Source organism: Elephantulus edwardii, unplaced genomic scaffold (genome assembly GCF_000299155.1).
Source record: "Elephantulus edwardii isolate Elephantulus edwardi_28Jun2011 unplaced genomic scaffold, EleEdw1.0 scaffold00049, whole genome shotgun sequence".
NCBI lineage: Eukaryota > Metazoa > Chordata > Mammalia > Macroscelidea > Macroscelididae > Elephantulus > Elephantulus edwardii.
The window spans coordinates 8,096,930-8,111,616 of NW_006399799.1; the positions used below are offsets into that span (position 1 = coordinate 8,096,930).

The window sequence follows — 14,687 nt, forward strand, 5'->3', positions numbered from 1 at the left end:
GGGGGTAAAAGTGGCGGTGCTGGAATTGGAGACGCTGTCCCTGGCCACACAGTCCTTGGTCAGGCGAGGGGACCAGATTGGGGTGGGGGCAATTACAGGGGAAGTGTACCAGCCAGCCCATGGGGGGTGTTGCCCTGTTCGGGATGAGCTGTCTTCGGTCCTCGGCTTGGGGCGAGCCATCATGGCCCTCAGGGTGAGCTCCTCAGTGCCCATATTGTGCCATCTGACCCCTGGGAAGGAAAAAATAAATGCCTAGGGTATCCAGAGAATTTTATCTAGGCTACTTTCTGCCACCCTCTCCCCCAGTAAACCTGAAAGCAACACCTTCAAAACCCTCTATTTGTAACTCACAAGTTTGTTCTCTCTAGGTTTGCTCCTTTCCTATAGGTAACCTTACCACTGAGTTTTACTTCAGACCTGACCCTGAACCCAGTGCCAGTGACAAAAAGGAAATACAACTGCCAGCTAAAGAAGTAAAGGAGGATGGAGCCTCTGGGCTCAACCAGCCATCTCCACTGGACCCACCTGGGAAAACACTTTGCAGTCCAGAGGGGATCAAATGACAGGAAAATACCTTCTAACAGAACAAGAAGGCAAACAGCCTTAACCCAAGATCACCAGTAAGGTGATAAACTGTCCTCCCTTTCCCCGTTCACATCAACGCCCCTGTTGGGCGTGAAGAAGCCAGAGAGTCTGCATCCAGTTCCCAAATCAGTAAGACATTTGGTTTAATTACCATTGGAAAATGCTTGTCATTCCCCTGTAGCATCTGGTCCCCACTGGATCCTTCTCATTTCCTTCACCTGGTCCCCTCCCCACCAATTTCTGCAGCTCTGCAACTGCATCCCTGCCCATCCTCACCCCTCTGCCCCCAATCCTCACCTCCTTGTACCCCCAATATGGGTTTTTTCCCAATTAAAAAAAATATGACAAAAAAAAAGAAATGCTGAGCGAGTTCATTCCTTTTGATTTTCCAACTCAAGATCTCTTTTCACAATTCACTGTAATACTTTGCTTTGTCTCCCAGTGCTGTGCTTTGAAATTTTCTGTTCCGCTCCTTACCATCTTGATTTCTTCTCTTTGCTTTGGCTTCCTTGTGCTTTAGTGCAATATTCAGAGTCTCTTCTGATATCCATTCTGGCCTTTTCTTCTATGATTGTAATGACCTTTTGCATTCTTCATGGATTTTATTCTTGATATCCTCCCCCACAGCTTATCTAGTCTTCACTCATTAGTATTCAAGTCCTCAAATCTGTTCCTGAGATGGTCTTTAAAGTCAGGAGAGATAGACTAAAAATAAGACTTTGGTTCTCGTGGATTTGATTTCTTTTTTTTTAGCGACAGTTTGAACTTGCATGCTAGTTGATGATCTGATCCACAATCAGCACGTGGCCTAGTTTTCACAGTGATATTGAGCTTCTCCAACAATTTTTCCCACATATGTAATCAAGATGATTCCTGTGTAGGCCATCAGGTGATGTCCATGTGTGTAGTTGCTGTTTGTGTTTCTTATAAAAGGTATTTGCGGGGAGCTCTGGTGGCCTAGCGGCAAGGAGCTGCAACTACAATCCTAGAGGTGCACGGTTTGAATCCACCAGATGCTCTGTCGGGGAAGGAGGGACAATCTCCTCCTGTACCAGTCAGATCTGATTTGACGGTACACTCACACAAAAATAATAAAATATTTTTTAAAAGGTATTTGCAATGAATAAATCATTGATTGTGTCCTTTTTCACCAAGGACCTGCTAACATGGGCTGCATTCACACCAAAACCGTGAAGAAAGTGGCCAGGTCATCATTGAGAAATACTGCACGTGCCTGAGTAATGATTTCTACACGAACAAGTGCGTGTGCAAGGAGATTGCCATTATTCCCAGCAAGAAGCTCCAGAACAAGATAGAAGGCTATGTCACACATCTGATGAAGTGGATTCAGAGAGGGCCTGTGAGAGGCATCTCCATTAAGCTGCAGGAGGAGGAGAGAGAAAGGAGATATAATTATGTACCAGAGGTTTCAGCCCTGGATCAGGAGATCATTGAAGCAGATCCTGATACTAAGAAAATTCTGAAACTCTTGGCCTTTGGCAGTCTGTCCAACCTGCAGGTCACTTAGCCCAGAGTTGGGATGAATTTCAAAACACCACAAGTCTGTCTACTGTGCTGTAATATTTTCAATAAACTTGAGCACACACAGACAACAGAAGAAATCACTGATTGTACAGAATTTTACAGAATTGTACATTCTTTCTCCAGCCTCATTTACGTTGCCAAGTTCATATTTCCCAACAACTGATCCTTTTTCCATGTTGCCAACTTTTTCATTCCAGTCAATGATTATATTATTATTATTATTATTATTAAAGTATCTTGGTTGTATGTTCAATCAATTTCTGATTGCAACAGTTGATAGAAGTCATCTATTTCTTCCTCTTTGGCTCTGGTTGTTGGTACATAAATTTGAATGCTAGTGGTGTTAACCGATCTTCTTTGTATGTGCATGGATATTATCTTGTCACAACATTGTATTTCAAGATGGATCTTAAAAATGGTCTTTTTTAACTGTGAGAGTGACCCCATTTTTTCTCACCTTTCATTTCCACCATAGATCATATGATTGTCTGATTCAAAATGTCCCATGCCAGTCTATTTCATTTCACCAATGCCTAGTATGTTAACATTTATGTATTCCACTTCTTCCTTAACAATCTCCAATTTACCTACATTCATACTTCTTACATTCTTTGTTCTAATCATTAGAATCTGTTTGCAACTGTTCCTCCTCCTTTGTGATTCCCAACATGAAGGCTCAGCCTCTGGTCTATATGTGCTAGTTTAACCCGTGTGCTCTATTGTACATAAACTTCCCTGAGGCCTGTTATTTTGGAAGTGGATGGCCAATCCTGCAATATTTGACAGACAAGCATTTTACCCATAAGAGCTTATAAGAGTATGCAGGTAGCCTATCAGGCATTTATCCCGGGGGCCCATCCCTCCAGGCACGTGTTGCGTTCCCGCCCTCATGCTGCCCTGCCAGCATCCAGCTCAGTTCCCTCTCCTTCCCTGGCACCTCTCATCCCCTCTGGCTTGATTGCTCAGGCCTCCAACCACTTCTGTCTTCCCATTCCTTCTTCCCTTCCTTGTGATATTGGTGTTTTTGGTGCAGGGGCAGCAGTGTTGAAGGCAATCTCCATGTGCTTCCTGCAGGAGGAGTCCTGGCGCCCGGCTGCAGGAGGTCCCCAAGAAAGAAATTTTTGTTGTTGTTGTTGTTATGTGCCATCGAGTCGCTTGTGACTCATAGCGACCCTATGTACAAGAGCCCTAAACAGTCCTCTATCTTGTGCCAAACTTGTCGTCACTGACACACTCATTCCCACCACCCCAACCACAGAATCGATCCATCTCATCAAGGGTCTTCCTCTCCTGCAACGCCCCTCCACTTTCCCAAACATGATGTCCCTCTCCAAGGACCAGTCCCTCCTTGCAACATGCTCAAAGTATGTCAGATGAAGCTTCAGAATCCTTGACTCCAAGGAGCATTCTGGCTTCACCCTCTCCAGGACAAACCTGTTTGTTCTCCTAGCAGTCCACGGTATATTCAACACTCTTCTCCAGCACCACAGCTCAAAGGCATCAATTCTCTATCATCCCTATTCACTCTCCAACTCTCTGATGCCTAGGACGTAATTGTGAAGACTATAGCCTGGATCAGGTGAACTTTAGACTCCAGTTGACATCGTTGCTCTTCAGTACTCTTGAGAGGTCCCTCACAGCAGACTTTCCCAGTGCAATTTGCCTCTTGATTTCCTGGCTGCTGGTACCAAGAGTGTTGATTGTGGAGACAAGTAAACTAAAACTGTTAACTATCTCAATCTCTTCACCATCCATACTGATGTTGCCAATCGGCCCAGTGGTGAAAATCTTTGTTTTCTTGATGTTGAGCTTCAATTCATACTGAAGGCAGCAGTCCTTAACCTTCTGCAGCAAGCAATTTTTGCACTAGCAGTACTAAAACAATTTGCATCCGTTAATCTTGAGCGCTCGGCCAAAGAAGTCTGATTCATTATACTTTAAAAAGGAAGTTAATTTTTGCATCTTTAGAGAATCACAAATTATTTTCATCTTTTGGAAGCTTTCATTTTTGTGTTCTGCTTAGTTGCCTCATTATGGTATCAAAGCAATACTGGTCTCATAAAAAGAAATTGGGAAATGTTCTCTGCTTTATTATTTCCTGGAAGATTGTATTGAATTGGTGTTAATTCTTTAAATGGTTTGAATTTTCCAACAAAAACTTTGAGCTGAGAAATTTCTTTTGGAAAGCTGCTTGGTTACAAATGGTTACAAAGCTGTTAGGACAATATATTTAATCAGGTGTTTTGGTAGATTTTTTTAAAAAAATTATTGGGATTTTAATGAAAGTTTACAGAATTTTTCATTCATTCATTGTTGCACGTTTTCTTCCCTTCTCCTCCCCCAGTCCACTTTGCAATGCACCTCTTTTCCAGATTGTTGTCATACATATAAGGCCTAATCATACACTCCTTTCAGATAGTCCTTCTCCTACTCTGTTCCAATGTAGTGTTAATTATCCATCCACTCTTCCTAGTCTCCCTACAAGCCCCCTTGTCAGTCCTATTTTATAAGTGGTGTTATACAGTATTTGTCCTTTTCGTGGCTGAGATATTTCACTTAGAGTGATGTTCTCCAGTCTCCTCCATGTTGTGTATTGTTTTACTAGATCATTGTATTTCAGTGCTGCATAATATTCTATTATGTGAATAAATTTACCATAGTTTTCTGTCCATTTGTTTGTTGATAGGAACTTGGATTGCTTCCACATCTTTGTTATTGTGAATAATGCAGCAGTAAACATGGGTGTTCACACATCTGTTTAAGTTGTGGCTCTTGTTTCTTTAGGGTATATTTCCAGTAGTGGAATTGCTAGCTCAAATACTATTTCTATTCCCAACTTTTTGAGAATGCACCAGATTGCCTTCCATAGTGGTTGTACCATTTTACACTCCTACCAGTAGTGAATAGAGTTCCAATCTCTCCAAACTTTGCTAGCATTTGCTGTTTGCTGCCCTGTTGAACTTTGCTATTATTGCTGGGGTGAGATGATATTTCATAGTTGTTTTTATTTGTGTCTCTCTGATACCTAGAGATTTTGAATATGTTTGCTTGCCATCTGAATTTCTTCTTTGATGAAGTGTCCATTCACATTTAATTTTGTGACTGGGTTGCTTACCTTTTTCTTGTTGAGGTTGTTTTAGCAGCTTTTAAAGGAATTAGTTTATTATGTTAAATTCATGTGGGTGGATTTTTTACCTATATTCCAACTCAATAATTCTCCCTGAAAGTTTATTTAAATGGCATTTTTTTAAAAAAGCATAATATTTATTTTTTTTAAAAAATTAAAGAGGCTATCTCACTATCTATAAATGTTTTCATTTTGCATACCTTCTATTGCAATATTCAGATATCATCATAATAACATACTAGAGACATATGAAATACTTCCAAACTTCAAAAAACAGAAATTTATCTCTGCTCCACCATAGTTATCAAGGAAGAATTTTCCATAATGGTTACTACAGAGTGTTAATTGTTAGCCTTTAATTAACCACAATCACATTCCATAGATAATCCAGTAAATTTAAGTATATATAAGGTCACTACCAGAGATAGAAAGTTTTCCCTTTTCTTCAAGAAATCTTTGTCACTAATACAACTCAAAATCTGTACGTTGGTACCTAAGAGAATTTTTATTCCTATCTCCCACAATTTGGCATTGTTGTTGTTATGTGCCGTCAAGTCGCTTGCGACTCATAGCGACCCTATGTACAACAGCCCTAAACCCTGCTCTGTCCTGTGCTAATCGCACTGCCTCTGACACACCCATCCCGATTACCCCAGTCACTGAATCAATCCACCTCATAGAGGGTCTTCCCCTTCTGACACCCTCCACCCTCCCAAGCATGACGTCCCTCTTCAAGGACCTCTCCCTCCTTACAACATGTCCAAATTATGTCAGACAAAGCCTCAGAATCCTTGCCTCCAAGGAGCAACATGGTTTAACCCTCTCCAGGATGAATCCGTTTGTTTTCTTGGCAGTCCAAGGTACATTCAGTACTCTTCTCCGGCACCACAGCTCAAAGACATCAGTTCTCCTTCCATCCTCCCTAGTCATTGTCCAACTCTCTGATGCATAACAAGTAATTGCAGAGACCATAGCCTGTACAAAACACACCTTAGTTTCCAGAGTGACACCACTGCTCTTCAGTACCCTGGAGAGGTCCCTAACAGCAGACTTTCCCATCACAATACTTTTTTTTATTTCCTGGCCACTGGTGCCAGATTGTTGACCGTGGAGTCAAGCCGACTAAAGCTGTGAACAATCTCAGTCTCTTCACTATCCATCCTGATGCTGCCAGTTGGACCATTGGTGAGAATCTTTGTCTTCTTGACATTGAGCTTCAATCCGTACAGAAGGCTACAATCCTTTACCCTTTGCAGCAAGTGCTTCAGGTCCTCAGTTTCAGCGAGCAGGGTTGTGTCATCTGCATAACACAGATTGTTTAATAGCTCTTCCACCAATCCCGAGGCCACACTTCGCCTCATAGAGCCCAGCCTCCCAGATAATTTGTTCGGGATACAGGTTGAAAAGGTATGCAGATAAGACACATCCCTGGGGTACACCTTTCCCAATTTTTTTTCTTTCATTTAAGACAGGGAATACTTTATTCAAAACCCATCAGAGAAATGGACAGCTTGGGTCTGTGACAAAGCATTCATGTTTTAAAGCATAGGTCAGTAGTTGTATATGAACGTATACACTGCTGCATACAAATTAACTGATCAGACCACAACTTTTCAATGTTTAAAACAGAATAAGCTTCCCTAAAAAAAAAAAAAAAGAATAAGCTTCCCTGTAAAAGCAGCACCCTTGTGACATTTTAACTTTAGTACTCTTCTTCCTCCTCACCCTCTCCTTCAACAGAATCCACACCTACCTCCTCATAATCCTTCTCAAGGGCAGCAATGTCTTCATAGGCCTCAGAAAACTCTCCTTCCTCCATCTCCTCACCCATGTACCAATGAACAAAGGCACGCTTGGCATACATCAGATCAAACTTGTGATCCAGGTGAGCCCAGGCCTCAGCAATGGCTGTGGTGTTGCTCAGCATGCACACAGCTCGCTGCTGCACCTTGGCCAGGCACCACAGTGGGGTGATAATTAATACCAACCTTGAAGCCAGTGGGGCCCAATCCATAAACTGGATGGTACGTTTGGTCTTGATGGTGGCAATGGCAACACTGACATCTTTGGGAACCACATCACCATGGTACAACAGGCAGCAAGCCATGTATTTACCATGGTGAGGGTCACATTTCACCATCTGGTTGGCTGGCTCAAAGCAAGCATTTGGTAATCTCTGCTACAGAAAGTTGTTCATCTTAAATTTTCTTAGCAGAGATAACAGGGGTATATGTGGCCAGAGGGAAGTGGATGCGGGGATAGGGCACCAGGTTGGTCTGGAATTCTGTCAGATCGACATTCAGGGCACCATCAAATCTGAGGGAAGCAGTGACAGAGGACACAATTTGATCTATTAACCTATTCAGGTTAGTGTAGGTTGGGTGTTCAATATTAAGGTTTCTGCAGCAGATGTCATAGATGGCCTCATTGTCTACCATGAAGGCACAATCTGAGTGCTCCAGGGTGGTGTGGTGGTGAGAATGGAGTTGTAGGGCTCAACCACAGCAGTGGAAACCTGGGAGACTGGGTAAATGGAGAACTCCAATTTGGACTTCTTGCCATAATCAACAGATAGGGGCTCCATCAGCAGGGATGCGAAGTCAGAACCAGTTCCCCCACCGAAGCTGTGGAAAACCAAGAAGTCCTGGAGACCCGTGCATTGGTCAGCCAATTTTCTAATCTGGTCCAGAACCAAGTTAATGATCTCCTTGCCAATGGTGTAGTGCCCACGGGCATAGTTGTTGGCAGCATCCTCCTTGCCTGTGAGGGTGGAAGAGCTGGCAATAGGTACCAGTGCGAACTTCATCAATGACTGTGGGTTCTAGGTCTACAAACACCGCCCTGGGCACATGCTTGCCAGCACCAGTATCACTGAAGAAAGTGTTGAAGGAGTCATTTCCTCCCCGAATGGTCTTGTCACTTGGCATCTGGCCATCAGGCTGGATGCCATGCTCCAGACAGTAGAGCTCCCAGCAGGCATTGCCAATCTGGACACCAGCCTGGCCAACATGGATGGAGATGCACTCACACATCTGCTGCTTCCCGGTTCCAAGGAGAAGGTGGAGAAGGAGAGGGAGGTTGTTGCTTCTCACAGCACGACTCTTAGGCGGTCGATGTTAAGAGCTCCTTTCCCAATTTTTAACCATGCAGTGTTTCCTTGCTCTGTTCTGACGACTGCCTCTTGGTCCAAGTATAGGTTTCGCATTAGAACGATCAAGAGTTCTGGGATTCCCATTCTTTTCCGAGTCAGCCACAGTTTGTTATGATCCACACAGTCAAAGGCCTTTGCATAGTCAATGAAACACAGATAGACCTTCCTCTGGTATTCCCTGCTTTCAGCTAAGATCCATCTAACATCAGCTACAATATCCCTAGTACCACAACCCCTTCTAAACCCAGCCTGGACTTCTGGCAGTTCTCTGCTGAGAGAGATCCATATAAACCAAATCTGACTATAGAAATTCTTCTATTAACTGTGAACCTAATTCGATCCCTCATTTCACTGTAACCCCACTGGCTATTTGCTGGAATCTACTGAGGCTGCATTCCTCTCCTTGAAGGCAGCGTCTTGGTTGGTCAATATACTCAACTCGGGTTTTAGGATTGACAGTAAAATGAAGAGGTTGACCACTTCTTGTTCTGACAAAATTCCAAACTGAGCAGGACCTGCTGCCAACTCTTCAACTGTCGTCAGTGGGAACCAAATTAAGGAAAAGTGTCTTTCCTAGCACTTTGTTTCCAAAAGTCACCAGCAATCGCCTCTTATATTTGCTTCTGCCCAGGGTACCACAGCTCCAAAAAGTCTTTCTCAAGTACTAAGTGTGGCTCTTTCTCGAACTACACAGTGTGTCTGTAGTAGTATCAGTAAAACCTACTGCACTTACTGCATCCACTATGTCTAGACAAAAACTAGAAAATTGAGATTCATCCATAATCAAGCCTGAGTACAAAGCGTGAAAGTTTGTCTGCCCCAAGATGCCTGGTGAGAAACTCCACCACATTGCTTTCGAGGCTGAGACTGCATATTTCATAATAGTATAAAGAGTGGTCATAACTGTTTCTGGACCAAACTGAACTTCATCTAAATGAAGAAATCAGAAAATGCAAAGGGAAAGAGGACTTGTCCTGTAGTTATGTGCCGTCAAGTTGCCTATGTCTCATAGCGACCCTACGTACAACAGCTCTGAAACCTGCTCTAGTCTGTGCCAATCTCTTTATCTCTGACATACATCCCCCCATTACCCCAGTCACTGAATCAATCCATCTCGAGGGTCTTCCTCTCTTGTGCTGTCCCGCCACTCTCCCAAGCACGATGTCCCTCTCCAAGGACTGGTCCTTCCTTGCAACATGTCCAAAGTATGTCAGACGAAGCTTTGGAATCCTTGCCACCAAGGAGCAGCCTGGTTTCATCCTCACCAGGACAAACTTGTTAGCAATCCCTGGTATATTCAATACTCTTCTCCAGAACCACAGCTCAAAAGCATCAATTCTCCTTCTATCACCCCTAGTCGTTGTCAAGCTTCCTGATGCGTAGCAAGTGCTTGCAAAGACTAGGGTCCTATCCAGAGTGACACCATTGCTCTTCAGTACTTTGGAGAAGTCTCTGACAGCAGACTTTCAATACAATTTGTCTTTTAATTTCCTGGCTACTGGTGCCATTAGTGTTGATTGTGCAGGCAAGCTAACTAAAGCTGTTAATAATCCCAATCTCTTCTCCATCTATCATGATGCTGCCAATCAGCCCAGTGGTGAGAATCTTTGTTTTCTTTATATTGAGCTTAAGTCCATAATGAAGGCTTCAGTCCTTGACCTTCTGCAGTTAAGGGTTTCAGGTCCTTCTCAGTTTCAGCAGAGTTGTGTCATCTACATAATGCAAATTGTTGATAAGTCCTCCTCCAATCTTGATGCCACATTTCTCCTCATACAGCCCAGCTTCCCAGATAATCTGTTCTGCATATAGATTGTAAAGATATGGAGATAGGACACAACCCTGGTGCACACCCTTCCCAATTTTGAACCATGCCATTCCCTTGTTCTGTATGTCCTATTTAAACTGCTGTTTACACTCACCATTGGCAGGCTTCTAAACACTGTACTTTTCATTTCTGAAAATTTCCGATACCCTTTTAAATTTCTCATTCATCTGTTTGTTTTTTCAAATTCTATGTGGGTTAATTGGTCTTTAGTTCTTTGTAAATAGTAATCATGTACATTTTATAGTGTTTTACGATTTAAGTATCCAGTTTTTGCTAGTTTCTCCAGTTAATTCTCCCCTTATCTTGATCTATTGTTTCTGTGTACTTCAATAACTAACTTAAAGTTGGCATTCTGAACTCACCTAGCAATTTTGCAGAAGAAAGGCCTACCACCTGCTTCTTTAAAGAGTACAGCCCAGAACACTCTACCCTATGTAACAGCTCTACTCTGTCATTTATGGATCCGTGACAAGAATCAACTCAGAGGCAACAGACTTATATCCTAGGACTCTGACAAAGTAGCACTGCTCCATATGGGTTTTTTTTTTTGGCTATAGTTTCTCTTCTGTAGAGTGGGCTTAAACCACTCACCTTCAGATAAGTAGTCAAGCATCTAACCATTTGGGTCACCAGAGATCTTTTTACGGATGCTATCTGTAAGATTTTTTTAAAAAGGTTTTATCATTTACATCCTACACAATTCATCCATTTAAAGCAGCTTAGTTATTTTAGTATATTTACAGGATTGTGTAACCATTGCAGTCTACTTTTTAAACATTTTGTTCTCACTAAAGGAAATCTTGTACCAGTGTAGTCATCACCAAAGAGGAGCAAACACGTTCAAAGACATTGTGTACTTTTTTTGAGGCAGGATTTTGAATGAGGCAATTTTGGCTAATTTATGCTCTTTAAAGGTAATGTGATTAAATAAATGGACTTGTCATGTTTCTTATTGGATAAAACTAGTGGAAACTTTACTCGAGACCAACTGAATTGTTCAATTCCAAGACCAACTAAATTATTAAATTCCAAAACGTTTGAGCTTTCCACTTATGTAAACTCACATACTTACAAATATTGTAGACTTATTAGAAATATTATTAGAAATATTTTTTAAGCAGGCATTGCTGGATATTTAGTGCCACATTTTGCTCTGATTTTATTTCATTTTTCAGATCCATAACTAATTTCCATGAAGGATGTAAAAAAAATTTATTCATCTGTGCTCGCTATCACATGATAACCAATCTGAAATATATCTAGTAAGTTCTAAACTCTTAAAAACCCGTTTATAGGGCCTCCGGGGTCGCTGAAGGATCTCAAGATGGCTGGGCGAAAACTTACTCTGAAAGCCATTGACTGGGTAGCTTTTGGGGAGATCATACCCCGAAACCAGAAGGCTATTGCTAACTGCCTGAAATCCTGGAATGAGATTCTCACCACCAGGTTGGCTGCTGTCCCTGAGGCACCTCCAGCTATCAACTGGGCTTACTACAAGGCCAACGTGGCCAAGGCAGGCTTAGTGGATGACTTTGAGAAGAAGTTTAACGCCCTGAAGGTTCCCGTGCCAGAGGATAAGTATACAGCCCTGGTAGATGCCGAAGAAAAAGAAGACATGAAGAGTTGTGCGGAGTTTGTGTCTCTCTCCAAGAGTAGGATTGAGGAGTACGAGAAGCAGCTAGAGAAGTTGAGGAACAGCATTCTGTTCGAGCAGATGACCACTGAGGACTTGAATGAAGCTTTCCCGGAAACCAAGTTAGACAAGACCAAGTATCCCTACTGGCCTCACCAGCCAATTGAAAACTTATAAACCTGAGTCTGGCAGGGAGCGCCGGCCCTGCAACCACAAACTCGGAACATTAAAAATAAGAGAGATTAAAAAAAAAAAAAAACAACCTGTTTATACTGTATACTGTCATAAGAGAGGCAATTAACATAACTGAAAAAAATCTTTTCTTTCACATTAGTATCACTGGGACACAATAAAAGTATTTGAAAGTTTTATCATCAACTGCACTTAATAAGACATCCTTTGATAGCTCAGATAAATAGGAGTTTCTAAACAAGATGAATTAATAAAAAAAGATTAGGATTGTGTCAACTTCAAATGGAAATATGCTGGTAATAACTGGCTTCGGAGAAAAGTGTGTCTCATCTTTGACCTTTTTCAAAGAAATAGGGCAACAGAAGACGGGGAAGAAACTTCATCCTTCCAGATATTTGCCATGGAAAAAAAAAAATCTCCTAACCCAGGAAGCTAATCCTTCATTTAAGCAAAATTTACTATTGACCTCTTACTAAAAACCATCGGCCCTGGTTATCTTTAAGTTCCCACCAGAAGTTCTCAAGTCAAGTTTGGGGATACTAGTCAGCAGTTACAGCAGTATAAACTACACAAGGTAGCCTTGAAGGATGAAGCTAGGCAGAAAAATTCAGCACATCTAGTGCATAAATATGTACGTACATAAGCGATCTAAAACACATGGAGCAGCTATAGTTAGTTCCCAAAGTTGAGCAAACTGGGAGGATAAACCTAGTTGTGCTTACATTGTTGCACCTTCTCCCTCTTCCTTTCATCTAATTGACCTTATTAAGTTTTGCTCTTCAAAAGTGATTCATTAGTTTATTCATTAGTCAGTTGTCTGGTTCCACACTCATCAGTATTTGGGCATTGGGTGTCTATGAATATATATGGACTCTAGGAAGAATGTGACAACAGGATCAGAAGACGACTCATCAACAACTTGCATTATTGCTGATAATCAATCTTGTTTGCTGAAAGTGAGGAGAACTTGGAAGCCCTTGTTGCAGCAGATTAAAGATTACAACCTTCAAGACAGATTTTAACTGAACATCAAGACAAGAATTCAAACCACTGGACCAATAAGCAACAACATAATAGATGGAGAAAAGACTGAGGCTGTCAAGAGATTTCATCTTACTTGGATCCACAATCAATACCCTTGGTACCAGCAGTCAGGAGATCAGGAGATGTATTGCATTGGGCAAGTCTGCAGTCAGGGATCTCTCCAAAGTAGTGAGAAGCAGTACTAGTTTGAAGACTAAGGAGTACCTGACTCAGGCCAGTCCTTCCAGTTACTTTCTGTGCTGCTGAGAGCTGGACAAGATTGATGCCTTTGATTTGTGATGTTGGAGAAGAGTACTAAATATCCCGTGGACTGCAAAAAGAAGAAAGATGTATCTTGGTAAAAGTACAGCCAGAGTGCTCCTTGGAAGCAAAGATGGCAAAGCTTCATCTTACATACTTTAGGCATGTTGCTAGGAGAGCTCTTGGAGAGGAACACCATGCTTGGAAAGGTTAAGGGGAAGAGTGTCAATGAGATTGAATGACACAATGACTATAGAAATGGGTTCAAGTATGTTTGAAATGGTAAGAATGACACAGGGTAGGACAAGGTTCAGACTGGTTCCTTCTGAGCTCTACTTGACTTGATGGCACCTAACAACAACATATTGGGTATGTGAGACTATAATGTAAAAACACTGAACAAAGACAAAAAAGACTCTTCTTTCTCCTCCCCTCACTCACCACCTAAAAGTGAAACTGTAAGGAGAGGGATAAATTGGTAAAAGTCAAATCATATAGAACTTGCTTCAAGCTCTCTCTTCTGGGAAGGAGTAGCTCTTCACTGTCAATTCAGAAAGCACTGCTGCTTCAAATACCCAACACTCACACAGATTCAAAGACCTGGAAGTCTAGCTTAAGTTTCATTCCAGCTTCTGTATTCCTTCTCTTTCCTACACTCTGCATAACCACCCATGGTTACCTCACAAATACTGATTCAAAGACTCCTTAAGCAGTGAACAGATTTAACACAAGATGTTCTATACAATGAAAGAAAGCATTAACCTTTGAAATGGGGCTATATTTACAAATTTTATTTTTTCCCAAAAATACATATAAATGAAAACCTGCTCTTCAAATGCAGGGAGGCCATAGCCTATAATGTAGTATCACATTTACATCACAAAACATTCTCATATGAAAATCAGAATGTGGCTCTTTCACACAAATTTCTATGTACACATATAGAATATATATGTTAAGTAGATAATACATCCCTACTCACACATATTCCTCTGGTAGAAAATTAAGAAACTGGGACAATTCCCCTGCTTTCCAGCCTTGGGTAAGTAAATACAACTTTTCTGAACACTTCTTTTCGAAGATGACACATAAAACACACAAGGTCTTTTTGGACTATATATGTTGTTAGGATTGAACAAGGACACTGCTACATAAGTGACACTGTACTTTTCAAAGAAGGAAGAAGGATTAACATCTGGAAAAAGAAAATTGCCAAGCTGAACAAATAAGATGATCAAAATTGTTATGTGCATGTTCTGTAGAGAAATCATGAATTCTTACGTAGGGAACACATCCAAGAACTAGTATTCTCTCACTACATTAAATTACCACTTGTTAGCAGTAG

At 41.6% G+C, this 14,687-nt stretch overlaps 1 protein-coding gene and 2 pseudogenes across 2 annotated transcripts; 1 reads left to right on the plus strand and 2 right to left on the minus strand.

Moving 5' to 3' along the window:
* Window positions 1-6,959: 6,959 nt before the first annotated feature.
* LOC102858868 lies at window positions 6,960-8,289 on the minus strand (annotated as a pseudogene).
* A 56-nt stretch (window positions 8,290-8,345) lies between these two features.
* Window positions 8,346-9,345, minus strand: LOC102856023 (annotated as a pseudogene).
* Window positions 9,346-11,557: 2,212 nt separating this feature from the next.
* On the plus strand, window positions 11,558-12,043 carry LOC102859269 (ATP synthase subunit d, mitochondrial-like). 2 transcript variants are annotated; one of them, XM_006886459.1, is made up of 2 exons: window positions 11,558-11,782; window positions 11,855-12,043. In XM_006886459.1, exons 1-2 carry the CDS (start codon window positions 11,558-11,560, stop codon window positions 12,041-12,043), a joined length of 414 nt encoding a protein of 137 aa, XP_006886521.1. The 2 variants fall into 2 exon arrangements, with proteins under 2 accessions (XP_006886521.1, XP_006886520.1); XM_006886458.1 differs by having other exon boundaries at window positions 11,558-12,043.
* The last annotated feature ends 2,644 nt before the right edge of the window (window positions 12,044-14,687 follow it).